This window comes from Saccopteryx bilineata, chromosome 1, assembly GCF_036850765.1.
Source record: "Saccopteryx bilineata isolate mSacBil1 chromosome 1, mSacBil1_pri_phased_curated, whole genome shotgun sequence".
NCBI lineage: Eukaryota > Metazoa > Chordata > Mammalia > Chiroptera > Emballonuridae > Saccopteryx > Saccopteryx bilineata.
Window position 1 is genome coordinate 357,029,840 of NC_089490.1, and position 24,910 is coordinate 357,054,749.

The 24,910-nt window shown below is 42.6% G+C and overlaps 2 protein-coding genes across 11 annotated transcripts in view; one reads left to right on the forward strand and one right to left on the reverse strand.

Annotated features, from left to right (window-relative positions):
- Window positions 1–18,702, forward strand: part of AMPD3 (adenosine monophosphate deaminase 3) — a 56,326-nt gene extending 37,624 nt beyond the window's left edge. For all 8 annotated transcript variants that reach the window (XM_066250936.1, XM_066250942.1, XM_066250943.1 and 5 more), the window contains exons 8-15: window positions 4,007–4,138; window positions 4,689–4,852; window positions 5,614–5,740; window positions 8,452–8,615; window positions 9,952–10,072; window positions 11,249–11,422; window positions 13,359–13,469; window positions 14,477–18,702. In XM_066250936.1, coding sequence (XP_066107033.1) covers window positions 4,007–4,138; window positions 4,689–4,852; window positions 5,614–5,740; window positions 8,452–8,615; window positions 9,952–10,072; window positions 11,249–11,422; window positions 13,359–13,469; window positions 14,477–14,653 — 1,170 coding nt within the window. In that variant the 3' untranslated portion in view covers window positions 14,654–18,702. The remainder of the gene's footprint in view (window positions 1–4,006; window positions 4,139–4,688; window positions 4,853–5,613; window positions 5,741–8,451; window positions 8,616–9,951; window positions 10,073–11,248; window positions 11,423–13,358; window positions 13,470–14,476) is intronic.
- A 334-nt stretch (window positions 18,703–19,036) lies between these two features.
- RNF141 (ring finger protein 141) overlaps window positions 19,037–24,910 on the reverse strand; it is a 44,478-nt gene continuing 38,604 nt past the window's right edge. For all 3 annotated transcript variants that reach the window (XM_066250945.1, XM_066250947.1, XM_066250946.1), the window contains exon 6: window positions 19,037–20,392. In XM_066250945.1, coding sequence (XP_066107042.1) covers window positions 20,242–20,392 — 151 coding nt within the window. In that variant the 3' untranslated portion in view covers window positions 19,037–20,241. The remainder of the gene's footprint in view (window positions 20,393–24,910) is intronic.

Here is a 24,910-nt window from a genome sequence, read left to right on the forward strand (position 1 = left end):
AAAAAGAAGAATAAAGGCAACACAAAGCCAGAAGAAAGGAAATAGTAAAATTTAGAGAAGAATTAAATGAAGTAGAGAACAAAACAACTATAGAAAAAATACAACAAAGAGATGGTTTTTTGAAAAGATCAATAAAATTGACAAACCACTGGCTAGACTCATTAAGGAAAAAAGAGAAGGACTTATATAAACAAAATCAGAAATGAAAGAGGAGAAATTATCACAGATATACAAAAGATCATAGTAGAATATTATGAAAGAGTATATGCCACCAAACTCAGTAACCTAGAGGAAATGGATAAATTCCTAGAACTATACAATCTTCCTAGACTGAATCACAAAGTGGAAAACTAAATAGACCCATAATCAGGGAGAAAATAGAAACAACTATCAAAAACCTATCCCAAAATAAAAGTCCAGAATCAGATGGCTACACTAGTGAATTCTACCAAACGTTCAAAGAATATTTGGTACCTAGCTTCTCAAAGTCTTCCAAAAGACAGAAGAAGCAATACTCTCCAACACATTTTGTGAGGCCAAGATAACCCTCATACCAAAACCTGGCAAGGACAACGCAAAAAAAGAAAACTACAGACCAATGTCTCTAATGAATACAGATACAAAAATCCTAAACAAAATACTAACAAATCGAATACAACAGCACATTAAAAAAATAATATATCACGATCAAGTGGGATTCATCCCAGGAGCACAAGGATGGTTCAACATATGGAAATTGATCAACATAATATACATCAAGAAAACAAAGAACAAAAATCATATGAACCTATCAATAGATACAGAAAAAGCATTCAGTAGGATACAACATCCCTTTATGTTTAAAACACTCAATAAAATCAGAATAGAAGGAAAGTATCCCAATATAATAAAGGCCATATATGACAAACCATCAGCTAATATCAGACTAAATGGTGAAAAACTGAAGAGTTTTCCTCTAAAATCAGGAACACGACAAGACTGTTCTCTCTTCTCCACTCTTATTCAACATAATACTGAAAGTCTTAGCCAGAGCAATCAGGCAAGAGAAAGAAATAAAAGGCATCCATATCAGGAAAGAAGAAGTAAAAGTATCACTTTTTGCAGATGACATGATTGTGTATATAAAAACCCCCAAGGACTCCACCAAAAATCTACTCAAAACAATAAACCAATACAGTAAAGTTGTAGAATACAAAACCAATATACAAAAGTCTATTGCTTTTTTATATGCCAACGATGAAATTTCAGAAAATAAACTCCAAAAAACAATTTATTTTACAATTGCAACAACAACAAAAAAATACCTAGGAATAAACTTAACAAAGGATGTGAAGGACCTATATACTGAAAATTACAAAGCCATCACATAGGAATAACATTACTCAGTGGAATAAGCGCTGGCAATTTGGTGGAGAAGGAAACTGGCAATTTGGTGGAGAAACCCCGTTCTGGTAGGCCATCAGTCAGTGACGAGTCTGTAGAGGCTATACGGGATAGCTACCTAAGGAGCCCTAAAAAATCTGTGCATGAGCCCACATCAAACTGCACTGAATAGGTATGAAACTGGGAGAGTTTTCCTTTTATTTGATGCAGATTTCACATTTCTATCGTCTTTTGTTGCTTTCCTGTGACCGGTCAAAAGTGCACCATGACTTTACGGACACACTGTATCTATGGACAAATAATCTTCGACAATGGAGCTAAAAACACACAATGGAGAAAAGAAAGCCTCTTTAATAAATGGTGCTGGGAAAATTGGACAGCCACATGCAGAAGAATGAAACTTGACTACAGTTTGTCCCCCTGCACAGAAATTAATTCAAAATGGATAAAAGTCCTAAATATAAGATCTGAAACAATAAGTTACATAGAAGAAAACACAGGTACTAAACTCATGGACCTTGGCCATAGAGAACAATTTATGAATTTGATCCCAAAGGCAAGGGAAGTAAAGGCAAAAATAAATGAATGGGACTACATCAAACTAAAAAGCTTCTGCATAACAAAAGAAAACTGACAACAAAACAAATAGGCAGCCAACTAAGTGGGAAATGACATTTGCAAAGAAGAGCTCCAATAAGGTGTTGATACCCAGAATTTGTAAAGCACTCACAAAGCTCAGCAACAAACAGGCAAACAATTTAATTTAAAAAATGGGGATAGGATCTGAACACTTCTCCCAAGAAAACATAAAGATATATGAACAGATGCTCTTCTTCACTAGCTATTCAAGAAATGCAAATCAAAACTACAATGAGATACCACCTCACACCTGTTAGGATGGCTATTCTCAACAAGACAGGTAATAACAAGTGTTGGAGAAGCTGTGGAGAAAAAGGAACCCTCATTCGCTGCTGGTGGGAATGAAAATTAGTACAACCATTATGGGAGAAAGTATGGTGGTTCCTCAAAAAGTTACGACTAGAACTACCATATGACCCAGCAATCCCTCTACTTGGTATCAACTTGAAAACATTGGTATGTAAAGACACATGCTTCTGCATGTTCATCGCAGCATTATTCACAGTGGCCAAGACATGGAAACAACCATAGCATCCCTTGATAGAGGATTGGATAAAGAAGCTGTGGTCCATATATACAATGGAATACTACTCAGCCATAAGAAATGATGACACATAGCCCTGGCCGGTTGGCTCAGCGGTAGAGCGTCGGCCTAGCGTGCGGAGGACCCGGGTTCGATTCCCGGCCAGGGCACATAGGAGAAGCGCCCATTTGCTTCTCCACCCCTCCGCCGCGCCTTCCTCTCTGTCTCTCTCTTCCCCTCCCGCAGCCAAGGCTCCATTGGAGCAAAGATGGCCCGGGCGCTGGGGATGGCTCTGTGGCCTCTGCCCCAGGCGCTAGAGTGGCTCTGGTCGCAACATGGCGACACCCAGGAGGGTCGCAACATGGCGACGCCCAGGATGGGCAGAGCATCGCCCCCTGGTGGGCAGAGCGTCGCCCCCTGGTGGGCGTGCCGGGTGGATCCCGGTCGGGCGCATGCGGGAGTCTGTCTGACTGTCTCTCCCTGTTTCTAGCTTCAGAAAAATACAAAAAAAAAAAAAAAAAAAAAAAAAAGAAAGAAATGATGACATAATGACATTTACCACAACATGGGTGGACCTTGATAACGTTACACTGAGTGAAATAAGTAAATAAGAAAAAGCTAAGAACTGTATAATTTTATACACAGATGGGATATAAAACTGAGACTCATAGATATAGATAAAAGTGAAGTGGTTACCAGGGGGAAGGGAGTGGAGTAGGAGTGCCTGGGAGGAGAGGGAGGGGGTAGGGTGTAAAGAGGGACAAATAAAAGGTGACAGAAAATGATCTGACTTTGGGTGATGGGTAAACAACATAATCAACAGTTCAAATACTATAGAAATGTTTATCTGAAACTCTTAGAGAGGAGAGAGATAGAGAGAAGGGAGAGAAAGCGGAGAGGAGCAGGAAGCATCAATTCCCACATGTGCCTTGACCAGGCAAGCCCAGGGTTTCGAACCAGCGACCTCAGCGTTTCAGGTCGTCACTTTATCTACTGTGCCACCACAGGCCAGGCACCTATGTACTCTTATTGATCAATGTCACCCTGTTAAATTCAATTTTCTAAATAAAATTAAAAAAATATATATATATAATTCTCTCTGTTTAAAAAAATTAAGAAAGTGCCTTATGACATCTAAGCAATAAGACACACTTTATTGGTTGTTCAATGGTTTAGTTTTCTCTGCTCACTCAGCCAGCCATGCTTTTAGCCATGGTAGCTGTGAGCACAAGGCCCCCTGGTCCTCCTTCACAGAGGCCGCACAAAAGGACACCAAGGCTGACTGAGTGAGGATCAATGGTCCTGGCCCCAAGACATTCCAAGATTTTATGCAAAAACTAACATAGAAGACATCATGCAGTGTGGCCAAGTGTGAGACCACCTTGTGAAGGCCTGGAGAGGGAACATGTGTGGTGGCTGCAGAGTGATGTGGTGAAATGGCTGGTGGTCTCCTCTCTGCAGGGTCGGCAGACATTCCATCGCTTTGACAAGTTCAACTCTAAATACAACCCTGTGGGGGCCAGCGAGCTGCGCGACCTGTATTTGAAAACTGAAAACTACCTGGGAGGAGAGTACTTTGCTCGGATGGTGAAGGTGAGTGAGCCCTCAGCCTCTCCAAGCCCTCTTCAGATACCTGACAGCATCTGCCTTCAGAAGTGGGGCTGCACATGGCCTCTCTGTCTTCTTCTTCCTGAACCCCTGTCCATCCACCATCCAGCTCTGGCAAGGCTGAGGTGCTCAGTGCCCAGTGCTCTGGCCCTGGGCACCAGCCCCAGAGCATGGGCAGGCTGGTGCTGCATGTGACCACCGTGTTGACTGCAGGCGAGGAGGGGAGGGTATCCACCGTGGGAGCACTCACAGTGTCCAGCCTTGCTGCCCTATCTGTTTGCAGCCTGAGCTTGGCTGGGAGCAGCTGAGCTCCATGTGGAGCCGTGTCGGCTGCCTGGCCTAGTTATGCGTGTGATGGTGCAGACCCAAGGCCTTTCTCTCCCGGAAGGAGCCTCTGCTGAGGCGAGTGAGTACTTACTTGGCAGCAAGGTGATGTAGAGAAGGTCTCCCCAGCCTGGGAGCAGGTGGCTGAGGGAGCTGCAGGATCCAGCTGCTGGGGTGCTCTTGGCCTGACCTGAGTTCTTCTTGGTGCCAGGAGGTGGCCCGGGAGCTGGAGGAGAGCAAGTACCAGTACTCAGAGCCACGGCTCTCCATCTACGGCCGCAGTCCCGATGAGTGGCTCAACCTGGCCCGCTGGTTCATCCAGCACAAGGTCTACTCACCCAATATGCGCTGGATCATCCAGGTGCCCCGGATCTAGTAAGTGAGCTGGCCCCCTGTCTGCCTGTGCCCTTGGGGGCCCCAGCCTGTCCTGTGTGGGCCGCTGAGTCCGCACTATTGAGAAGCATACCTGTTTCAGTGCCAACTCAGGCCTCTTCTCCCCAGGGATTTTCCTTTAGGAAGGTGGGGCCGGCAGAGATATCTTTGTGACCAACTCTTACTCTTTAAAGAACATATATGTGCAAATGCCTGGTGGGAACTGCTGCTTGTCTTTTTCTCACTGCAGGATGTGGATGTCCTTTGGGGTGAGCATCAGGGTATGAGTGATCTGGTAGTGGCCTACAGTGCTGGCACTCTCCCTGGGTATGACTCAGACCGCCACTGTCCTCTCCAGTTGTCTGGCTCATGTTGGGGTTCATGGCCCCTGGAATGGGCTAGGCCCTGTGGTTTAAGGGAACCAAGCTGAGTTGTAGAGAGTTAGGAACACTGGGAAATAGGATTCACCTCCCAGACTCTTGGTCAGCCTGGATCCTTCCACCCTTCTCCCAGTGTGGCCTCTGGCTTCAGAAAGCTCTCTGATGGGCTTGTGTAAGGGGTTGAGTTTGCCAGCTAGTGCCTCACGTTGCAGAAGTTGCTGGGAGTTGGAGAGAAGGGGAAGGATCTGTGTTCAAGCCACACCTCTGGCTCTGCTCTGGGTGTGTAAATGGTGACATGGCGCTGTCTGAAGAAGTGATTGAGGTCCATCTCAGGCAGGCTAAGGGGGCTGTTGGGTCCACCTTAATGGTCTTCGCTTTCCCCAGTGACATATTTAGGTCTAAGAAGCTGCTGCCAAGCTTTGGGAAGATGCTGGAGAACATCTTCCTGCCTCTTTTCGAGGCCACAATCAACCCCCAAGATCACCGAGAACTTCACCTCTTCCTCAAATATGTAAGTGTGGGTGGTGCCCTATGTGGTGGGCACAGTGGTGGAGAGAGGAGGAGCCCTGGGGGTCTGTTCAGGCTTCCCTTCTCAGATCCTGCCCACTCCTGCACCCCAGCCATGGGGATGCGAGCTCCAAGAGGCTGAATTTCTACAATAACACCTTCTCCCACTGTCTCTGGAGGCCCAGCCCTGGGGGTGGGGTGAGGTGCTGGGGCAGGCAGCAGGGCGGCAGGATGGAGTCCCTTCCCATCCAGGTGGCTGGAAAGGCGATCTGGCCCCAGCAGCACCACGCAGCAGCTTCGGGCTTCTTCAGAGATGCAGACATTTCAGCTCTCCTGATTTTACCTACAAAGATGGGCCTCCACTTTAAGTACACATGCCCCACAGAATATATTCCGTTTCTGGTTAGTTTGGGGAGAGGGAGAGAAGGGAAGGAGAGACTAAACCAGAAAGGGCATTAGGGGGTCAGGAGCTGGTCCCCTTGCTCTGTGTGCCTGGCATAGAGGGAGCTGGAGACTGTGAGAGGAAGTGCAGTATCTGGGGGAGGTCATGGATGACTTCTGACAAATGGGGAGTCTGGAGTGCTGGGTCATGGGGCAGGGGTGATTGAGCATGTGAGTGTGTGAATGTGAGTGTGTGTGAGTGTGTGTGTGTGGGGGGGGGCTCCACCAGGAAAGGGTTTGAACAAGCTGAGGGACATGGTTGAATTTGTTTTAGACAAACATCATCCTGGCTGCTATGTGCTGAATAGCCTGGAACAGAGGTGGCTGGAGATTGGGGAAGGGGTCAAGATGAGAGTCAGGGGCCTGTTCCAGCAATCAGACAAATGATGGGGGCTTGAACGAGCTGTGACAGCTCAGTTACGGCTGCTGCCTGCTCTGGCGGTCCACACCATGGCATCATCTGCTTCAGCCTCATGGTCGCTCTACTTTACAGCACGGTTGGTGTTAATAATAAGCAGTATTACATTCTTGTTGTGTATTAGACCCTGTGCGCAGCGCTCTCCAGGGACTGTGCCATTGAATCCTCACACCAGCCCTGTGAAGCTGCTAGCTCCAATTTATATAGATCAACACTAAAAAATGGCAGAACTGGAATTCATGTCCAGGTGTCTGACTCCCCAGCAGGAGTCATTATCCCCATACTGCCTCCTAAGTAAGAAAAATGTGGCGTAGGCAGGAGGCAGGCTGGGCACTCCGAGCTGAGTGGTGGGCATGGGTGTAGGTTGACGGGACCTGGGCAGAGCCTGAGGGTGAGCTAGAGGGAAGAGTGCAGGGGGCCTCCGGGAGCCTGGTGTCTTGCAGGATGATGAATGCGCTTTTCAGGGGCCACTGTTGACAATCGGGGAAGAGCAGACATGAGGGGGACGGGGAATAGTAACATTTGGACATATTTTGTGCTTGAGGCCTGTGGGAGTTTCAGTTCTATGCCCTACATCGGTTGGATACAGAGCTCAGCATAGGGGCTGACAATACCCCTGTGCGAGGCCCTGAGAGTTCCGATGAGGCCTGGAGCTAGTGAGTACAGAGCAGAATTCAGGGTTCTCCCTGGCCCCTACTCTGTGCAGGCTGTGCTGACAGCTATAGTGGGGACCCTCTTGTTCCTTTGACATATGGCTCTGTGACAGGGAAGATTCTGCCAAGACCCTTGTGGTCCCTTGCTCCTTTGGAAGAGGCTGGCAGACCCCCAGCTGTGGCCTGGGCCTGGGCTGGGGGCTCCCCAGTTTGGGCCAGTTGTGGGACAAAGTGGGCTTCCCAAAGCACTGCTGTGGCTGAGAAAAAGGAGGGACATGTCAGCAAACCTGCCCCACATGCTGGCTGAGGTCAAGGCCTGACCTCTGGGATCAGGGGACTGGGGAGCCTGGGACTAGCATGGGGCCCCCCGGGGGCACAGTTCGGGCCCAGCTGAGGTGTAACTGACCTGGAAGGATAGGAGTGTCTTGAGCTTCTCTGGTCTGCCTCAGAGGGCAGTTCCCGGGGAAGAGCTGGGGAGTAGAGCCACCTCCTCCCAGAACCATGGCTCAGCCTTCCAAGAGGCCTTATTGGATGGGCCCCACCTTGGCCTGCTGGTGAAGCATCCAGGCTAGTTTTTCATGACTGTACCTGGGACATGCCCTAGGGCGTTTTGCACCTGTAGCCCCAGAGTTCAGACGCTGAGCCCGGTTAGGATCAGAGCCTGTCATTCCACGTGGGTAAGCTGCTTACTTGCTTTGGCTCTGGTTTGCTCACAGCCAAGCCCTCCCTCACGGGATTACTCTGAGTATTGAATTAGCTGATGTGTGGTCAGTGCTTCGAGCAGGGCCTCATGTGTATAGTAGGTGCACGGGAAATGCTTGTCCCCTGCCCCCTCAGAGCTGTTGTCCCTGCTGCTGTCAGTAGCTGCTGGCGACCCTGTAGTGCTGGCCTCTTCTTTGGCACAGCAGAGAAATGGACAGTGGGTATGTCTGCCTCACTGTTCACCTGGCCTGAGTGTTCCCTCACCACTGCCATTACCACACAGGCACGACTCACTCTCCAGGCTGGTGTTCTGGGCACCTTTGGGAGGTACCTCTGGATCCAGAGGAATAGGTAGTAGCAGTGTGCCCACTCCCCACCCCTTGGAGTAAAGTGCCTCAGGCTGGCCCTGGGGCCCCTAGCTGTGAATCTGAGAGACCTGGACTCCAAGGCCTCCGGCAGCTCCTCTACCTTGGCTTGATGCAGACCCCTTGTGCTGCCCAGGTGACAGGTTTTGACAGCGTGGATGATGAGTCCAAGCACAGTGACCACATGTTCTCTGACAAGAGCCCCAGCCCGGACATCTGGACCAGTGAGCAGAACCCGCCCTACAGCTACTACCTGTACTACATGTATGCCAACATCATGGTACTCAACAACCTCCGCAGGTGGGTGAGCCAGCCCCGCACAGCCCCGGGCTCCCACCCTCAAACCCAGGGACATGCCCCAGCCTACTACGTAGGGCCACACACCAGCAGCCAGGCCCACTACAACAGCTCCAATCGATCATATATACCATGAAGCCAAACCCCGTGCCTGTACACATGCCTGTTCACGCACATATGCACTAACACCTAACACATGTACCTGTCCACCCTTGATATGATACATAGGATGTACTGACACACAAGCATGTTCACTTACCACCACACCAAGTGTTCACATGTGCAGTTATTCATGTGGCAAGTTATTACACCTGCGATGTGACAGGAACTGTCCTAGGCTCTGGACATATCACAGGGAACAAAGTACACTGCTCACAAAAATGAGGGGATCAGGGAACGTGCAGACGCTCCAGTACGTTCAGCCTTTTGTATAGCGCATTTTCACCCATGAAATAAAAGTTGGTTTTGCGTCTCATTTGCATAATTGAGCAACTTTCTTTGACTTGTCATTTGCTTTCCTGATGCTCTTGTTTAATAAAAAAAAAGCAAAATTTTTTTATCGCTTCATATTCATTTTGAAATATCCCCTAATTTCTGTGAGCAGTCTAGATGAAATCCAATGGTCTTCTCTGCACAGGCTCCCACCAGAGCACACACACAGCTGAGGCAGGGGTCTGGTACTTGGTGCCCAGGACACTGCACCATCCTTTCCCTGCTCTGCAAGTCAGCATCCCTCCCGCCTCCGCTGGGCTTCTGCAGCCTCTCTCCCTGAGCCTAAGGCAGCGCGAATTTGTGCAGGTGGAGGTTCTGAATGGGACACTGACTGAAAGAACGTGGCCTGGGGTTGGGGGAGCAGTCGGGGCTAAGCTTTTGGACTTGGGAGCTCTAGTTCTAACTCTGTCACTGACTAGCTCAGGGGCTTCTAATGTCTCACTCCATGCTCTGGGATCTCTGGGTTTGTCTATTTATATAACAAAGAAGTTGGACTCTGATCATTCTCATGGCTTTTCCTGCTCAAAGGTCTGTGAGTCTGGGGTACAAGCCTGGTCAGGAGAAGAAAGGGAGGAGTGGGTGGAGACAGGGCGGGGTCTCTTTCTACCACTAGGTTCCACCTGTTTCCCAGGAATGGCATCTTTTGGTTCTGAGGCATCTGGGCCTGGTCTCTACATTTGGGAGGGGCAGTTACCAGGTTCCTCTGGGCCAGCTGTGCTGACCCTGCCATGGGTGACTGTCTTCCCTGGAGTAGGCCCTGAGCTAGGGGTACAGGCCATAGTCTGTGGGGTCCTGGGCGGTGTGGACCAGGGTTGCTGACCGAGACCCTGCCTCACTTATTCTGCAGGGAACGAGGTCTGAGCACGTTCTTATTCCGGCCTCACTGTGGGGAGGCCGGGTCCATCACTCACCTGGTGTCTGCTTTTCTGACTGCTGACAACATTTCCCACGGGCTGCTCCTCAAGAAGGTAACCAAGCCATTCAGACATCTGCCGTTCAGTGACAGTCCCTGACACTAACAGTGCCAGGACAGTAACAGTGGGCCCAGGGAAGGAGTGGGGTCTCTTGGGCTCCTGTTTGCCCCCTGGGAGCCTCTGGTCAGTGATGCTAAAAGGGCCAAGCCTTCTTCTGGGCTGGGCTGTCTGCAGTCATCTTGGTTTCATATTAAACTATGAAAGTAATATTATAAATGTAACAATTTGGATTTCCAAAATATGGAGAAATGGGAAAAAGAAACCATATTGCTATTGCTTTAAAAGAAACAGGCATTTATAGCATTTTAGTTTTTCCAATTCCATCTTTTCTTCCCAGAGCATATTTTTAAATGCTTAGTATAATAATTAACACAGAATTTTGGCTCCTTCTTTATCCCTTAACTTTGTATAACAAGCACTTTTCTGTGCTGCAGCACAATATCTATGCGCCTCATTCTAAATGCTGTTGGCAGGATGGCCTGCCAGTTGGATGGTCTAAAATTGATTCAACCAATCTCTAGTTGTTGGACAGAGTCCCAACTTTTTGCTAGTGTAAATAATGCTGCCATGAATTCTGTGCATTTGGTTTTCTCCATAGTTTGAATCACCTGCCAAGGGATGATGTTTGCTCAAACTGCTCCCCTGCTCTGGTCCTGGGGAGGTCTAACCACCTGTCACGTTTCTGTGTGGGGCAGATGCTACATCAAAAACTACCCTAGCCCAGTCCGGTCTGCCCCTTCCCACCTCTGAGGAGCTGGAGTGTTTAGAGTCTCAACCGGAATGTTTGCAGTTAAAGCAACAAAACCACCAAGTGGGGCATCCTCTGGACTGATCAGTGGGGTCGGCACCTGGGGGAGGGCAGCTGAGTATATAGGCTGGGGTCAGCTGGGGCATGTAGCTGCCCTTCCTGACCTGAGCTGTGCCTCCACTTTGGAGGTGAAAGGGAGCATTTCCAACGTTGGACTGGAGGGCTGGCCCAGGGAGAGACGGCATGATGTAGAAATGAGGTGAATGCAGATGTTGGGGAATGAGGTGGGGATGGGGTGTCCTGGCTTTGGGGAACTTGGGCTTGATTGAGGACTTACCGTGTCCAGACCCCTGCCTTTCATTCATGATGCTCCCCCCCCCATCTCTGGCCCTTGTCACCTGAGCTTGGCGGTTCTTTTGCAGAGTCCGGTGTTGCAGTACCTCTACTACCTGGCCCAGATCCCCATTGCCATGTCTCCTCTCAGCAACAACAGTCTGTTCCTCGAATATTCCAAAAACCCCCTGAGGGAGTTCCTGCACAAGGGGCTGCACGTTTCTCTCTCCACCGATGACCCCATGCAGTTCCACTACACGAAGGTGAGGATTTAGGGCCCCAGCGGTGCCGGGCCTGGCCTGTCCTCCCACTGCCGGCACCTGAGCACACAGCTCAGTTCTGCACCCGGGTGGGGTTGGTGGCTCCTGGTGAGGGAAGTCCTCCTTCTAGGAGCCCTGTTTTGGGGAGGTCCTTGAGTCTTTGAAGGCACAATTTCGTTTTCTTGCCTTTCTCTATCTTCTCTTTCTTTGAACTTACTAGTACTGTGATGTTGGTAGTTACTTGACGTCACTGTATCTTATTTATTTTTGTGTGTAAAATAGAGATAAAACTGTCTCTACATCTCTACAACAGATAAAACTGTTCTGTATTGTGAGGCTTAGTGCCTGCATATAGCATGTATTCGAAATGTTAGCTACCATTTTTGTTAATACTATTATTATGAAACTGTGGACCACTGGGGATAAGGGAGAGGAAAAGAAAGGTGGTGGCATGCATGGGGACCAGCCATTACTGTGTCAATTTTGATGCTATTGATAAGACAGCTACTGATTAGTAAAAACAGAAGTACCAGAGTCTTCTAGAACAGGTTCTCCAAGCTTTTGGTCTGAGGATCCCTTTATACTCTCAAGAATTGAGGCCCTCAAAAAAAAAAAAAAAAAAGAATTGAGGCCTCAGAGAGATATTTCTGAGTAACACCTAGTGATATTTATTTGTCAGAAACTAATGAGAAATTGAAAACTATTAACACAAAAATAACAATAAACCTACTGAATTTAACAATTTTTTATGAAAAATAAGCATATTTCCTAAAACAAAAAACTGAGAATGACATTTACATTTTTGCAAATCTCTTTAATGTCTGGTTTAATAGAAGACAGCTGGATTCTCTTTTTGTGTGTGACAGAGACAGAGAGAGAGGAGAGAGACAGAGAGAGGGACAGAAAGGGACAGACAGAAGGGAGAGAGAGAAGCATCAATTCTTCATTGTGACTCCTTAGTTGTTCACTGATTGCTTTCTCATATGTGCCTTGACTGGGGAGCTACAGCAGAGCAAGTGACCCCTTGCTCAAGCCAGCAACCTTGGGCTCAAGCCAGTGACCATGGGGTCATGTCTATAATCCCAAGCTCAAGCCAGCAACCCCAACACTCAAGCTAGTGAGCCTGCGCTCAAGCCGAATGAGCCCACGTTCAAGGCGGTGACCTCGGGATTTTGAACCGGCGTGTTGTGTCCCAGTCTATCCACTGTGCTACCACCTGGTCAGACAACAGCTGGTTCTCATAGCCGCATTCACTCTGTTGTGATAAATTGTTTTCATCAAAGTATATGAAAAAAACCTTGTCTCACAAAAATATGCAGTTGGAAAAGGGAGGTCATTTTAAAAGGCCTCGGGGACCCCCCAGGGATCCTGGAACATTTTAAGAACTGCTGCTCTAGAATGCAGAGGCAGTGGGGTGGCAGAGGTAACAGAAGGCTTGTGATTAGTCAGACATTTCACATCTCAGAAGGTACAGTGAAAGCATGCCAAGCTCACATCCTTTGGGGACTACACTGTCCTACTGATACTTGATCATTTCTCATTCTTAACTAAGGTTCCATCTCTGCTCTTACTATTTACTTTACTCAGATTAACTTTTATTTTTGGATAATCTTACGAAAATGGTCTGTTAAATAAATGACAAAGCTATAGAGCAGATACTAAAGGTATACCTGACCTGGGAGACTGTCCCAGGAGAGCAGGCTGGTGTCCCCCTGACTGGCACAGGGCTTCGAACAAATACATATATGTGTCCTTTGATATAGCTCTACTTGGTAACCTGAGGAGTTTGTCATTTAAGGGAGAGGATGTTGTTTGGTTCAGGTGCCAGTCATTAAAGAAAAATTAAATCTGCAATGTCTGATGTTTCTAGCTTTGGAAATCTGTGAAGCATTAAAATGGATATGCAGCCACCTAATCATTTCCTTTTGGGGGACTCTAGGAAGCACTTATGGAAGAATATGCAATTGCAGCTCAAGTGTGGAAGCTGAGCACGTGTGACCTGTGTGAAATCGCCAGGAACAGCGTGCTGCAGAGCGGCCTCTCACATCGAGTATGTGCCCCAGCACTGTCCCTCCTGAAACGTGCCCTGAAACGTGTACAGTGAATGCCTGTTTACCTGGTTCTTTCTAGGCTCTGGGGTCAGTGCTGAGAAGGACCAGGAGGTTTCAGTCACACTGAAACTCATCTAGTAGGAGAGAAGATCCTGGGAGACTTCTGAATTCTCCTACGTGCCCTGTCACCTTTTTCAGACCTCTACTCAAATGTCACCTCCTCAGAGGCCTTCCCTTATCACCCATTCTACAGTAGATATACTTATCATCATTCTCCATCCCTTTAATTTTCTTCATATTATTTATTATAACTGATATTGTAATATGTGTTTTTCTTTTTGCCTTCTAGAATGTAAGTTCCATTAGGGCAGAGACTGGTTCAGCATTGTATCCCTAGGGCCTAGAATAGAACCTGCCACATTCTAGGCACTCATTTCTTGAATAGATGAATAGTACCCAGACTGAATAAAAACTCTAGGGATGAGACCTGGACAGCAGTAATTTGTTTCCTGCAGCTTCCCAGGTGATTTTGGTGTGCAAGGTTGAGAACCATTGCTTAGGTCCTCGGGTGCCTCCTCTGGGTGATGTCACTAGTACAGGAAGAGGGCTACATTGGTGCTGCTCTCACTGCAGATCCAATTTGTACACTTGGTCCCTTGGACTGGCTTTCCCCAAACACCAACTATCTGTTCTTGTCAGCTCTCAGGAGGGACTTCTTAAGAGTTTTCACCTTGTCCCTTTCCTCACCAGCAGTTATCTTTACTTTCCGACCAAGGAAGGCATAGAAATGAAGGAAATGAATGTGGCTGTCGGGGTGACATCCCTGAGGACATGGAGGTCAGGAGGGATTTCACTGTAGCCCCGTGGGGAAAGATGTCCTCATGGAGGACCTGCTTCAGGGGAACGTCTGTTTTGCTGTGGCTAAATGCCAGAGCTGCCGTGTGGATACAGAAAGGGAATCAAAGGTGTACTGTACTGTTTCATTTGTATTTCTCTTGGTCCATAGGAAAAGCAAAAATTTCTGGGACAAAATTACTATAAAGAAGGACCTGAAGGAAATGATATTCGAAAGACTAATGTTGCTCAGATCCGGATGGCGTTCCGATACGAGACCTTATGCAACGAGCTCAGCTTCCTGTCTGACGCCATGAAATCAGACGAGATCACAGCCCTGACCAAGTAGGTCTAGTGCTGGACATGCATTTAACTTTCTGGCTTAATTTCAAGTCTGCCGTGATTCACAGTGGTCAAGATACTAAACGAGAGCTTTCCTCCAGGGAGAGGATGCCTCTGAAGAACTTTCAAACCTAGCGATTCTGGCTGCACTGTTCATTTTAAGATCTCACACTCCCACTGTTAGTGTTTCTGAGTAGCAAATGGTGACTGCTCCTTGGGGATGTGGGAGTCAGGCACTTGTTTGTGCTCATTTCTAATGTTCCAAATATTTTCTTGAAACCACTAGTGCTTTCATTGTTGGGGCCAGGATCTTCCGTGGTCCAAGTGCCTACTGACATGGGTCCCTGTGCTTTTCTGCCATCGTCCGCTCCAGGCTTTGAAGGCTGGTTGGTAGTTGTTCATTTCAGCCCCTGGCTGGCTGGCTGCCTTAAACAAAACCAGTGTCAAAGCTCCTGTTCATCGGGGAGCTACTTTGAGAGAATTAAAATAGACAACTTCCTTCTTTGCACTTTTAAATGAATTTCTTAAACTGTTTTATTTAGCCCTCCACCCTCTTTTCTATTTAGGAAGCCAAATGTGCACATTGAACCAGTTACTCTTATTCTGTGTCTTGGTTTCCTTCCCTGAAAAATGAAGGACTAGATGAGAGGTTTTCAAACAGTGTTCTGTGAATGCCCCTCCCCGTTTAATGGTGGAGAGGGCGGGGGAGTGTGACTCTGGGTGCTGCCTTTGCTTCCTTGAGGACTGCTTTCATCAAGGTTTTCACCGGGACGTCTATGTATTTCCGTTTGAACGAAGGACTTTGAAAAGCACTGGACTGAATGATCTCTGTTCCTCTGGCTCTAATATTCTATGATCGTAGCCCAATTATCATTTTACTTAATGAAGAATTAGGGCCAGAGAAGTGAGATTTACTTAACATCACACAGCTAATAAGTAATAAGACTAGAACTAGGTTTCCCTACTCCTATTCCAGTCCTATCTTCACAATTCTATGAGGCCTCACAAATGTTATCATTTTTATCACTGTAACCTGGTGCATTTCTTTTAAAGGCAAAATTTCTCCCTTACCTAATACGCAGACTTTTTCAAAAGATGTAAGTGGTCGCAGGTGCAAGCCAGGTAGAAAGTATTTTTAAAGACCAGTCTGAACTTAAGCTTTACCAATGTACTCTGTATCTGTGTTACTAGTGCCTGGTATACAGTAGGTGCTCAATAAGTGTATATTGAATAAATGAATTTCTCTTTTGGCAACTTTTTAAGGATATGTGCTCCTAGTACACAACAAGCTGCTCAAGGACCTTCTTGTCTATTTCTGTGGGCGAATGGAGACTATGGGAAGTCCTTCTGAATCATTATGGGGTTGGAAGAACCCTATTTTTTGCCTGTGAAAATGCTTCTTTTGACTTTAGATTTTCTTATCCTGTGACTTTATCAAGTATTTGTTTTTAATTATTAAATAAAGTTTGTTAGGACAATGGCTCAATCTAAAACTATTTCAAGTTAATACTATTTAAAGCAAATGTTTAAGTTTTTTACTGTAAGAAAAAACTGGGCATCATGAAAAGCTATCAATAACTACTAATTTATTTTTAACTAAGACTCAGACATGGAGGACATTCATTCAGAAAACCTCAAAATTTCAAACTGAAGCTCTTCTTCTCTGACTTCTGCCACACATGTTCATTTCCTTTTCCCTAGGTGCTACTTTAATCTGTTCAACCAACATTTATTGCATTTTACCTGTCCTGCAAACACGGCAGACCCCTCCTTTTTCGCTAGCATTTTACATTTTTATTGTATCATTATACCTACCTGACCTTTCTTGGGTGAATCCTACTTTCATGCTTACAGCTGTAATCAAAGGTGATTGTATACTAGCCCATGTTTCTAAAGGATCAGTTTTTGAGGTGTGTTATCCCTTATTCTAAAAGGTTTAACTTGTTGTGTTACTTCAAACTGCACTACTGAAATGATCAATGTTGTTTCTTTTTGTCTGATGAGAACAAATCACAGCTCTGAGGTTAGCATTATCAAGGCCTGTCCCGGGCCTTTACTTCTTCATATCCTGAATTAAAGCAGAATAGCAAACTATCCCTCTGACTTTCTCTTTATATGTTCCTGAGTGCTGTGTTGCTGGAACAGAATTCATCTTTTTCTGGATTTGTAGACACAGCAGGTGTTAAGTTGGTAATAACTTAAGTATTCTATACGTGAAAAATGAATATATTATGAAGAACAAGTGTAACTACAATAAAGGAAACACTAATCAGAAAAATACAGTTCCTGGGGAATTTTTACACCCTCAACCTTTAAATAAATACTTTTTTAGAAAGAGAATAAGACTATAAACAGCTGCAAGACTATCAAACATATCTGAGGAGGCTTTTATGTCTTTTGATACCAAAATGTATTCTCCATGTTTCCATATATCAGTAAATTTAATTATAAACTACCACTCCGTCTTATAAATGGCTTTCCTCTTCTCAGCACTAAAATTCCAATATGCTTCTCTAATTACATTAATTTTATCTTAGAAATGTTTTACAAGGTGAACATGAAATCCTGCTGTAAACCATTTCTATTATATTGTCATTGTGTTGTTCGACATGGATGTGGCTGACCAGCTGACTTCCCTAACCTTCAAGTAGTTTTCTTATTCCTGGATAGATCAAGTAAGCTTGACTTATGAAGGAAAAAAAAACACAGTTAAAAATACAAATTCTTTGGACTGCCTTTTAATAAATCCAACTTTCCAAATGTTAAAAATTACCGAACCAAAAGATATTTTCAAGAAGCCTTATTATACAGATACATATTAGGTATAAGAAAATTAAGTCTAATTTGAAATAAAATTTAAAGCAGAACACAAACATCATAACCCCCCAGAGCACAATACAAAATAGTCCTTAAGGAGTATAGGAGTATAAACATTTAGTATGTAAGAATGTGAAACTACATAAGAGAAAAAGAATCTCTTCAATTAAGTAAAATTTTACTTGCTAAAGATTATTGCACAATGTATCAGTTTATCCTAAGCATAAAACAGTATTCTCAATTTCTAAATTCAATTCATAGTCAAATCCACTTTCTTAAACTAATGTTCTATAGCATTATGAGTAAACCCTTTGTTACTGAGTTAGGATAGGGAAAACTTTATAACATAAAATACCTTAGAGTTCATGAACCCATTTCAAAAATCCCAGAAGGCACACATTACATTTCCTATCGTAGTAAATGCGTTCAAGTACCTCATAATTTAAAAAGACAAAGCTGTACAGAATACAAAAATTATATACTTCATTAAACAAATTCACAACTTTTACTTTTAGTTATTATAACATAACACACCTAATATTCACATCTAAAGAATTATCACCCAGTTTAATGGAGTGAGCAAAAAATTGCTCATTTATTAGATAAGGCTAAGAAAAACATTTTATATTTCACAGTAGATCAGTTAATGTCTTGGAGCTCATACTGAAAAATAAGCAGGTTTGGGCAATGTCAAGTTGTTGCACTCACTGTTAAATAATTCCTTGAAAGGTGAAGGAATCTGAGGGATAAAATCACTGGCTATTCCTGGGAAAGATCTAAAAACCTGTAAAGCAACTTTGTTCATTTTCAGAAACATTCTTAAATCAGGCAATCTTAATAAGACTCAGCAAGTCTAATCCAAAAGGACAATTTAAAATCTTAGAGCTGAAAAAGATATCAGGGGATCATATATCCCAAGGTTTTCAAACTACGTTCTGTGGAATACTAATAATACATGGAGGAGAGACAGGGTTTTGCAACTGACTTGAATTTAATTAAAAAATACATGTTTTGGAAAAAAAATTTATAAAACAAGTCTCATCACATAACTGTGTTACTCACCAAATTTATATATCACCAATGTATTAATACATGTTTTCACTGGTTGACTTTATAAATTGTAATATTATAGTATATGAAGTTATATAAAGAAATTTATAATAAAATGAATTTATAAAGTGGTGCAGCACATACATATAGGGGTTCTGAGTAAGATTTTACTTGGAAAAAAAAAAAGATTCTACTGCTAGAATAAAGTGTGAAAACCACAAATAAAGCCTCAGTTTCTAGAGTGTGAACCCACAAACCAGAGAAAGGGACTTTCTCAAGGTTGCACAACCATAAAGCACATGCCAGGTTGATCACATGGAGCCCTCAGTACTCTGCATAAATACCTATAGTGAATGTTTAACTATTTGTCACTGAGCTGCCTCCATCATGAATGTCAATCAATTAGGTATCAGTATTTTGGGGGTAAAAATCAAGCCATCTTTGGTCAGACATTTTTCTTAGAAATGAATTATTTAATTTGTATGCCTATTAAAATCCTAGTATACAAAATTTTTGCCATTAATAAGTAGCAACTTAAATTGTGTACTTTGGTACTTCAGAAACTATTTGAAACTTACTAAGAAGTCAGAAAAATTACATGGAATGTTAACATTCTTTTAAAAGGAGACATCAGACCCTAGTTTTATTATATACTGAATAATAGTGTTCAATATAAAACAAAAATTTTACTTTATAAGCAATTAAAAAAAATGGTTGAGTGCCATTGAACATTATAATTCCATTATAACTATACTCTTTCAAAGAATTTCAAAGGAAGTAGAATGAAACAGTAAAAAAGCCAAATTATCTCCTAATTTTTTCTTAAGCTAAGTAAAGTTTAAGGACTTGGCCTCAGAAAGATGCTAAGTTAAGAATATAAAGCACCATAAACCAATATTGAATGATTTTTCATAATTTGGACATATGAATTTTAGCATCTATGATGAAAATTTCTTTCTGAAAACTCCGAGATGCTTAAGTATTATCAAGAGCTAGTTAGAACAGTTCCCCAGCTGTGGGAAAGCATTTCTAGAACAGTCAAGAAGATTCTCCAGCAGAAATCCATCTACAAAGCAGTCACAACCAACTTTATAGTCTTTACCCAAATTATACAGCATGGGGGAAAAAAGCTTTTAAATAAAAACCAAGTAGTCTCAAAACACACAGTTAAGGTTATGAAATAACTATAGATCATTTCAAGTAAAAAATTATTAAAGGAGCAATAATTAACCACAAGGGGGCATACATACTCCTTAGATCCCAGCAGAAAGACTAATTTAAGTAGTAACGTGCACTTTTGATGTGTTCTCCATTTTCAGTCATTTAAAATTTTCTCTCAGACGGCTACAACTTTTTAACATTCACGGTTTATTTTAAACCTAACTAAATATATTCCAGAATACTCCTACCCTGAAAAATGTTTCAGAAGCCTCTGGAAATGTTGCTGTTAGCTCAGCAAAGGATTCAAGAGCAATTAGTTCTAATATACTATATTAGAACAGATAAATAATAGGACAATATGGCCTAAAACAGTAGCAACTTTTAGTTTACCATAAATGGAAGACATGAAAAGTTTATCAAAAGAAATGGGATAAACTGTCAGAAAAGTGAAAACCAGAGGGTAGGGAAAACTGAGTTCTCTGTGCCTATGCCATACCATCCCTGCATTCCTTCCCTGTGACCCAAGTATTTGTAGCCCACAATAGCAACAAAACACTTCACCCATGGTCATGGTCTGTGGGGCTGGCCTGCCTCATCAGCCATGTTAAGAATATAGTTAGCCATATCATCTTCAGTGGGTGCATCTGACACCACCCAAGATTCATTTGTTCCAGACATCTGCAGGCGACAAATGGGGCAATTCCTGTGTCGATCTCTCCTATTAAAGAAGTCAATTAAAGAACAGTTTTTTTCTTCCTTTTTAAAAACAGGTTTGTTCGAAAAGTTATACATATATATACATGGTTTTTAAAAAAGTAAATAGCATAAAAGTATACAGTGAAAAATAAATCCCTCCATCCCAATCTTTACTGTATTTTCCCATGTAGAAGATGCATTTAAAAAAAAAAATTGGGGGTCTAAAAACTGGGTGTGTCTTATACATGGTTGTAGTTATTTTACTTGAATTTCCTGCTTTTTTGCACTTGTTTTTGCCCTCATTGTTGAAGACAGTGATTCGTCATCAGACACAGATAAGGACAAGCTAATGGATGGGAGTTTTGACAGTGAGGAGGAATTTTATGAATTTTATGATGAATAAAACTTGAGTTCAATAACTTTATGTAATACATTTTTTTTTTTCAAATGGCCCCAAAATTAAGGTGCATCTTACACATGGGAGTGTCTTATACATGGGGAAATATGGTAATTCTTATGCCCAGGAGCAACCACTACTACCAGTTATATATTCTTCTAGAGCCAGCTACACATAATCAAGCTTGAGTGTACATACGTCACTGCTCTTTTTACTTGTCAATATATCTTGTAGACTATTATGTATCTGTACATGTTAGAGCTGTCTATTCTTTTAAACATATACTGTATGAATAGGCCACTACCATTCATTTAACTAGTCTCTCATAAAAGAGCTTTTAGGTTTTTTCCTGTCTTTTGCCACTACAAACAATGAAATAGAAGCATTCAAGGTTTAAAATAAAACTTTACATGCAGAATAATTTTCCTGAAAGGAAAAGACCTTATATATTATCACTTAAATAAGATTATGTTTTCCAAAAGGGTTTGTTTCTGTCTTGTCAAAGATTATTTTGGAAATTTCAAAAATACTGTATGTGAATCAGAAACGTCATGCAGGAAGAATGTTTTTCTCTTCATCTCTCAGTAAAATCTGAGACCAAAGTAATTAAATTATATCAATTGCTCTTTGGCTTTTGTGCAGAAACTAAGAAATCTGTTCCAAAAACTAAATGTAAAAGCTAGAGCTGGCTTATGTTACTCAGATTCATTTCTGGTTCCTCAGAGGTACTTTACAAGATAATTATGTGTGCTCTTCTGTGCACAAAAGTCACAATTTTAAAACAGTCAACTTCTGCTTCTGGCCAATAGGGACAGACTGGACATAAGATGACAAAGGACAGTAATCCCTGAGAGATGGGAAGTAAAGAAAGTGAGCCCTATATTTGCCCTGACTTACTAACTTGAGAGTTTCAAGGCTACAGAGTAAGCAGGGGAACCTAGGTGAGCTTGGCAGCTCCACTAGTTGAAGGGACAGAGCTGAGACTCTTGGGAGGCTAAGGCAGCTAGAGTGACAGGGCAGAGAACTGGTGTGGAGAAGGCTGCACAAAGGGAGAAATCCTGAATCCACCAAAGGTCCCCTAGAGTATATTCTGCAGAGTAAGTGTGCATGTGAGGAAACTATTTGAGGCTGAGGAAAGACCCAAAAGGATCTGAGGGGACAGTACCCAAAGCTCACACAGGGCCTGGGATATTGTCTGTTCCCACCAGCCAGACCGGAAAACTTCATAATTCACAGAGCATTGAGTACTCCGAAAGGTCTTGTCTCATTAGTGAGACATAATTAGCTCTCAACTAAACATTGCTCTGGTCTGAACAAATCACAAAAGCAAGACCCAAAAGAATCAAAATGTTTCCAAGTAACTGTATTCCAGAACAAAGCTCAAGAATATTTATAGTAATATAAAAATATCCAGTACCCAAAAAGGTAAAATTCATAGTGTCTGGCACCCAATTAAGAACTACCAGGCATAAAAAGTGGCATAAAATACAACTCAAAATGAAGAGAAAAATCAATCAAAACCAATCCAGAACTGACAGATATTAGAATTAACAGAGAAGAAAATTAAAGGGTATGATAACCACATTCCATATATTAATAAAAACTAGAGGAAAGATCAAACACATTAAGTGGAGACACAGAAGATATTAAAATACTCAAATCAAACTTTCTGAGGTGAAAACAATAATATTTGAAGTAAAAAAATATACTGGATGGGAATTAATGGCAAGTTAGACACTGTAGAAAAAAAAGATGAATAATTTGAAAAGACAGCAATATTAACTATCCAAAATGAAACAAAGAGAAAATGACGACAACAAAAAAAAAAAGAAAAGAAAAGAAAAAGAAGGTGGTCTACATATATGTAGCTGTAGTACCAGAAGGAGAGGGGGGAGAACAGAAAAAAATACTTGAGAAATTAATGGCCGAAAAACTTCCAAAATTGATGATACCATAAACCTATACAACCCAAAGAACTCAATAAACCCTAAGCACAAGGAATGGGAAGAAAACTACTCGATAACACATCATAATCAAATTGCTTAAAACTACTGATAATGACACTAGTTTAAAAAACTTTAAAAGCAACCAGAGGGAAAAAAAGGTATAATATCCACACAGGAAAAAAGATAAGGATAGAGATTTCTGAAAGAAAACAATGCAAGAAAAATGAGAATGAAGCAAAAATGAGAATGAAAGCAAATGAGAATGAAAAATAAAATAATACTATGAGTCTAGAATTTTATATCCAGAAAAAATATTTTTGAAAAATGATGTTTAGCCATTCAAGAAAGTCCTATAGAAGCTACAAAAAGGCTATCAAAACTAATAAATAAGTTTAATAAGGTTGCAGGTTATAAGATTGATACACAAGCCCTGGCCGGTTGGCTCAGTGGTAGAGCGTCGGCCTGGCGTGCAGAGGTCCAGGGTTCAATTCCCGGCCAGGGCACACAGGAGAAGCGTCCATCTGCTTCTCCACCCCTCCCCCTCTCCTTCCTCTCTGTCTCTCTCTTCCCCTCCCGCAGCCAAGGCTCCATTGGACCAAAGATGGCCCGGAGGCTGGGGATGGCTCCTTGGCCTCTGCCCCAGGCGCTAGAGTGGCTCTGGTCGCGACAGAGAGATGCCCCGGAGGGGCAGAGCGTCGCCCCTGGTGGGCGTGCCTGGTGGATCCCGGTCGGGCGCATGCGGGAGTCTGTCTGACTGTCTCTCCCTGTTTCCAGCTTCAGAAAAACACACACACACACACACAAAAAAGATTGATACACAAAAATCTATTGTATTTCTATATAATAGCAACAATCAAACTGATAAAAAATATTTAAAATAGCATAAGAAATATAAAGTACTTAGGGATAAATCTGTCAAAGATACGCAACACTGAAGACTACAAAAAATTTTAAGAGTAAACAAGACCTAAATAAATGGAGAAATACAGTTTGTGGATTGAAAAACTGGATATTATTAAGTCAGTATTCTCCAAATTGATAAATTTATTTAACACTATCCCAATCAAAATCTTTACAGCTTTTTTTAAAGCTTTTTTTGGTAGAAAGTGAGAAGTTGATTCTCAAAAGACCTAGATAGCTAAAACAGCTTTGAGATAAAGAACAAAGTTTGGGAACTAACACTTCCCGATTTTAAAACTTACAAAACCTAGATAATAAACAAGATACTGTGGTATTGGTATGAAATAAACAAAGAGATCAATAAAACAGAATAGAACCCAGAAATATAACATGTATTTGAACAACTGCTTTTCAACAAAGGTGCAGAGGTAATTTAGTGAAGGTAGTCTTTTCAACAAAATGTGCTGGAGCAATTGGAACCATATACAAAAATAAAAAGAATTTTGATTGATATTCCACACCATATTAAAGAATTAACTCAAAATGAATCATAGACCAAGATGTAAAATTTAAAAACTATCAATATAAAGCTTTCAGAAGATAGACGATTTCTTAGATATGACATTAAAATCACTGTCCATAAATCACCCATGATATATTGGATCTTATCAAAATAAAAATATTCTGCTCTTTGAAAGACATACTTAGACTAAAAAGGCAAATCACAGAGTGGGAGAAAGTGCTTGCAAATCATATTATCTGGTAAAGGTTATATATCCATAATATATAAAGAATTCCCAAACTTTCAATGGACACTTCACCAAAGATGACAAACGGATAGTAAATTAGCATATGAAAAGATATTCAACATCATCAGTCAGTAGGGAAGTGCAAATTAAAACCACTACACATTTATAGAATGGCTAAAATTAAAAGGATTGACTATACCAAGTATTGACAAAGTTGTAGAGCAATTACAACTCCCATAAACTACTGGTTGAAGTGTAAAATGGTACAACCACTTTGGAAAAGTCGGCAGTTTCTTAAAAAGTTAAACTTATACCTACCATATTAACTAGCCATTCCACTACCCAAAATATATGTCCATAAAATGACTTGTCCACAAATGTATATAAGAGCTTTATTAGTAAATATGTCCTGGTGAGTCTGAAAAGTGCCATGATTTCAAAGCTATGATGGGAGTAAATGATATTTACTCTATGTAATGTGATAGGAAAGTACCTGCACCTGACCAGTGGTGGTGCAGTGGATAAAGCATTGACCCAGAATGCTGGGC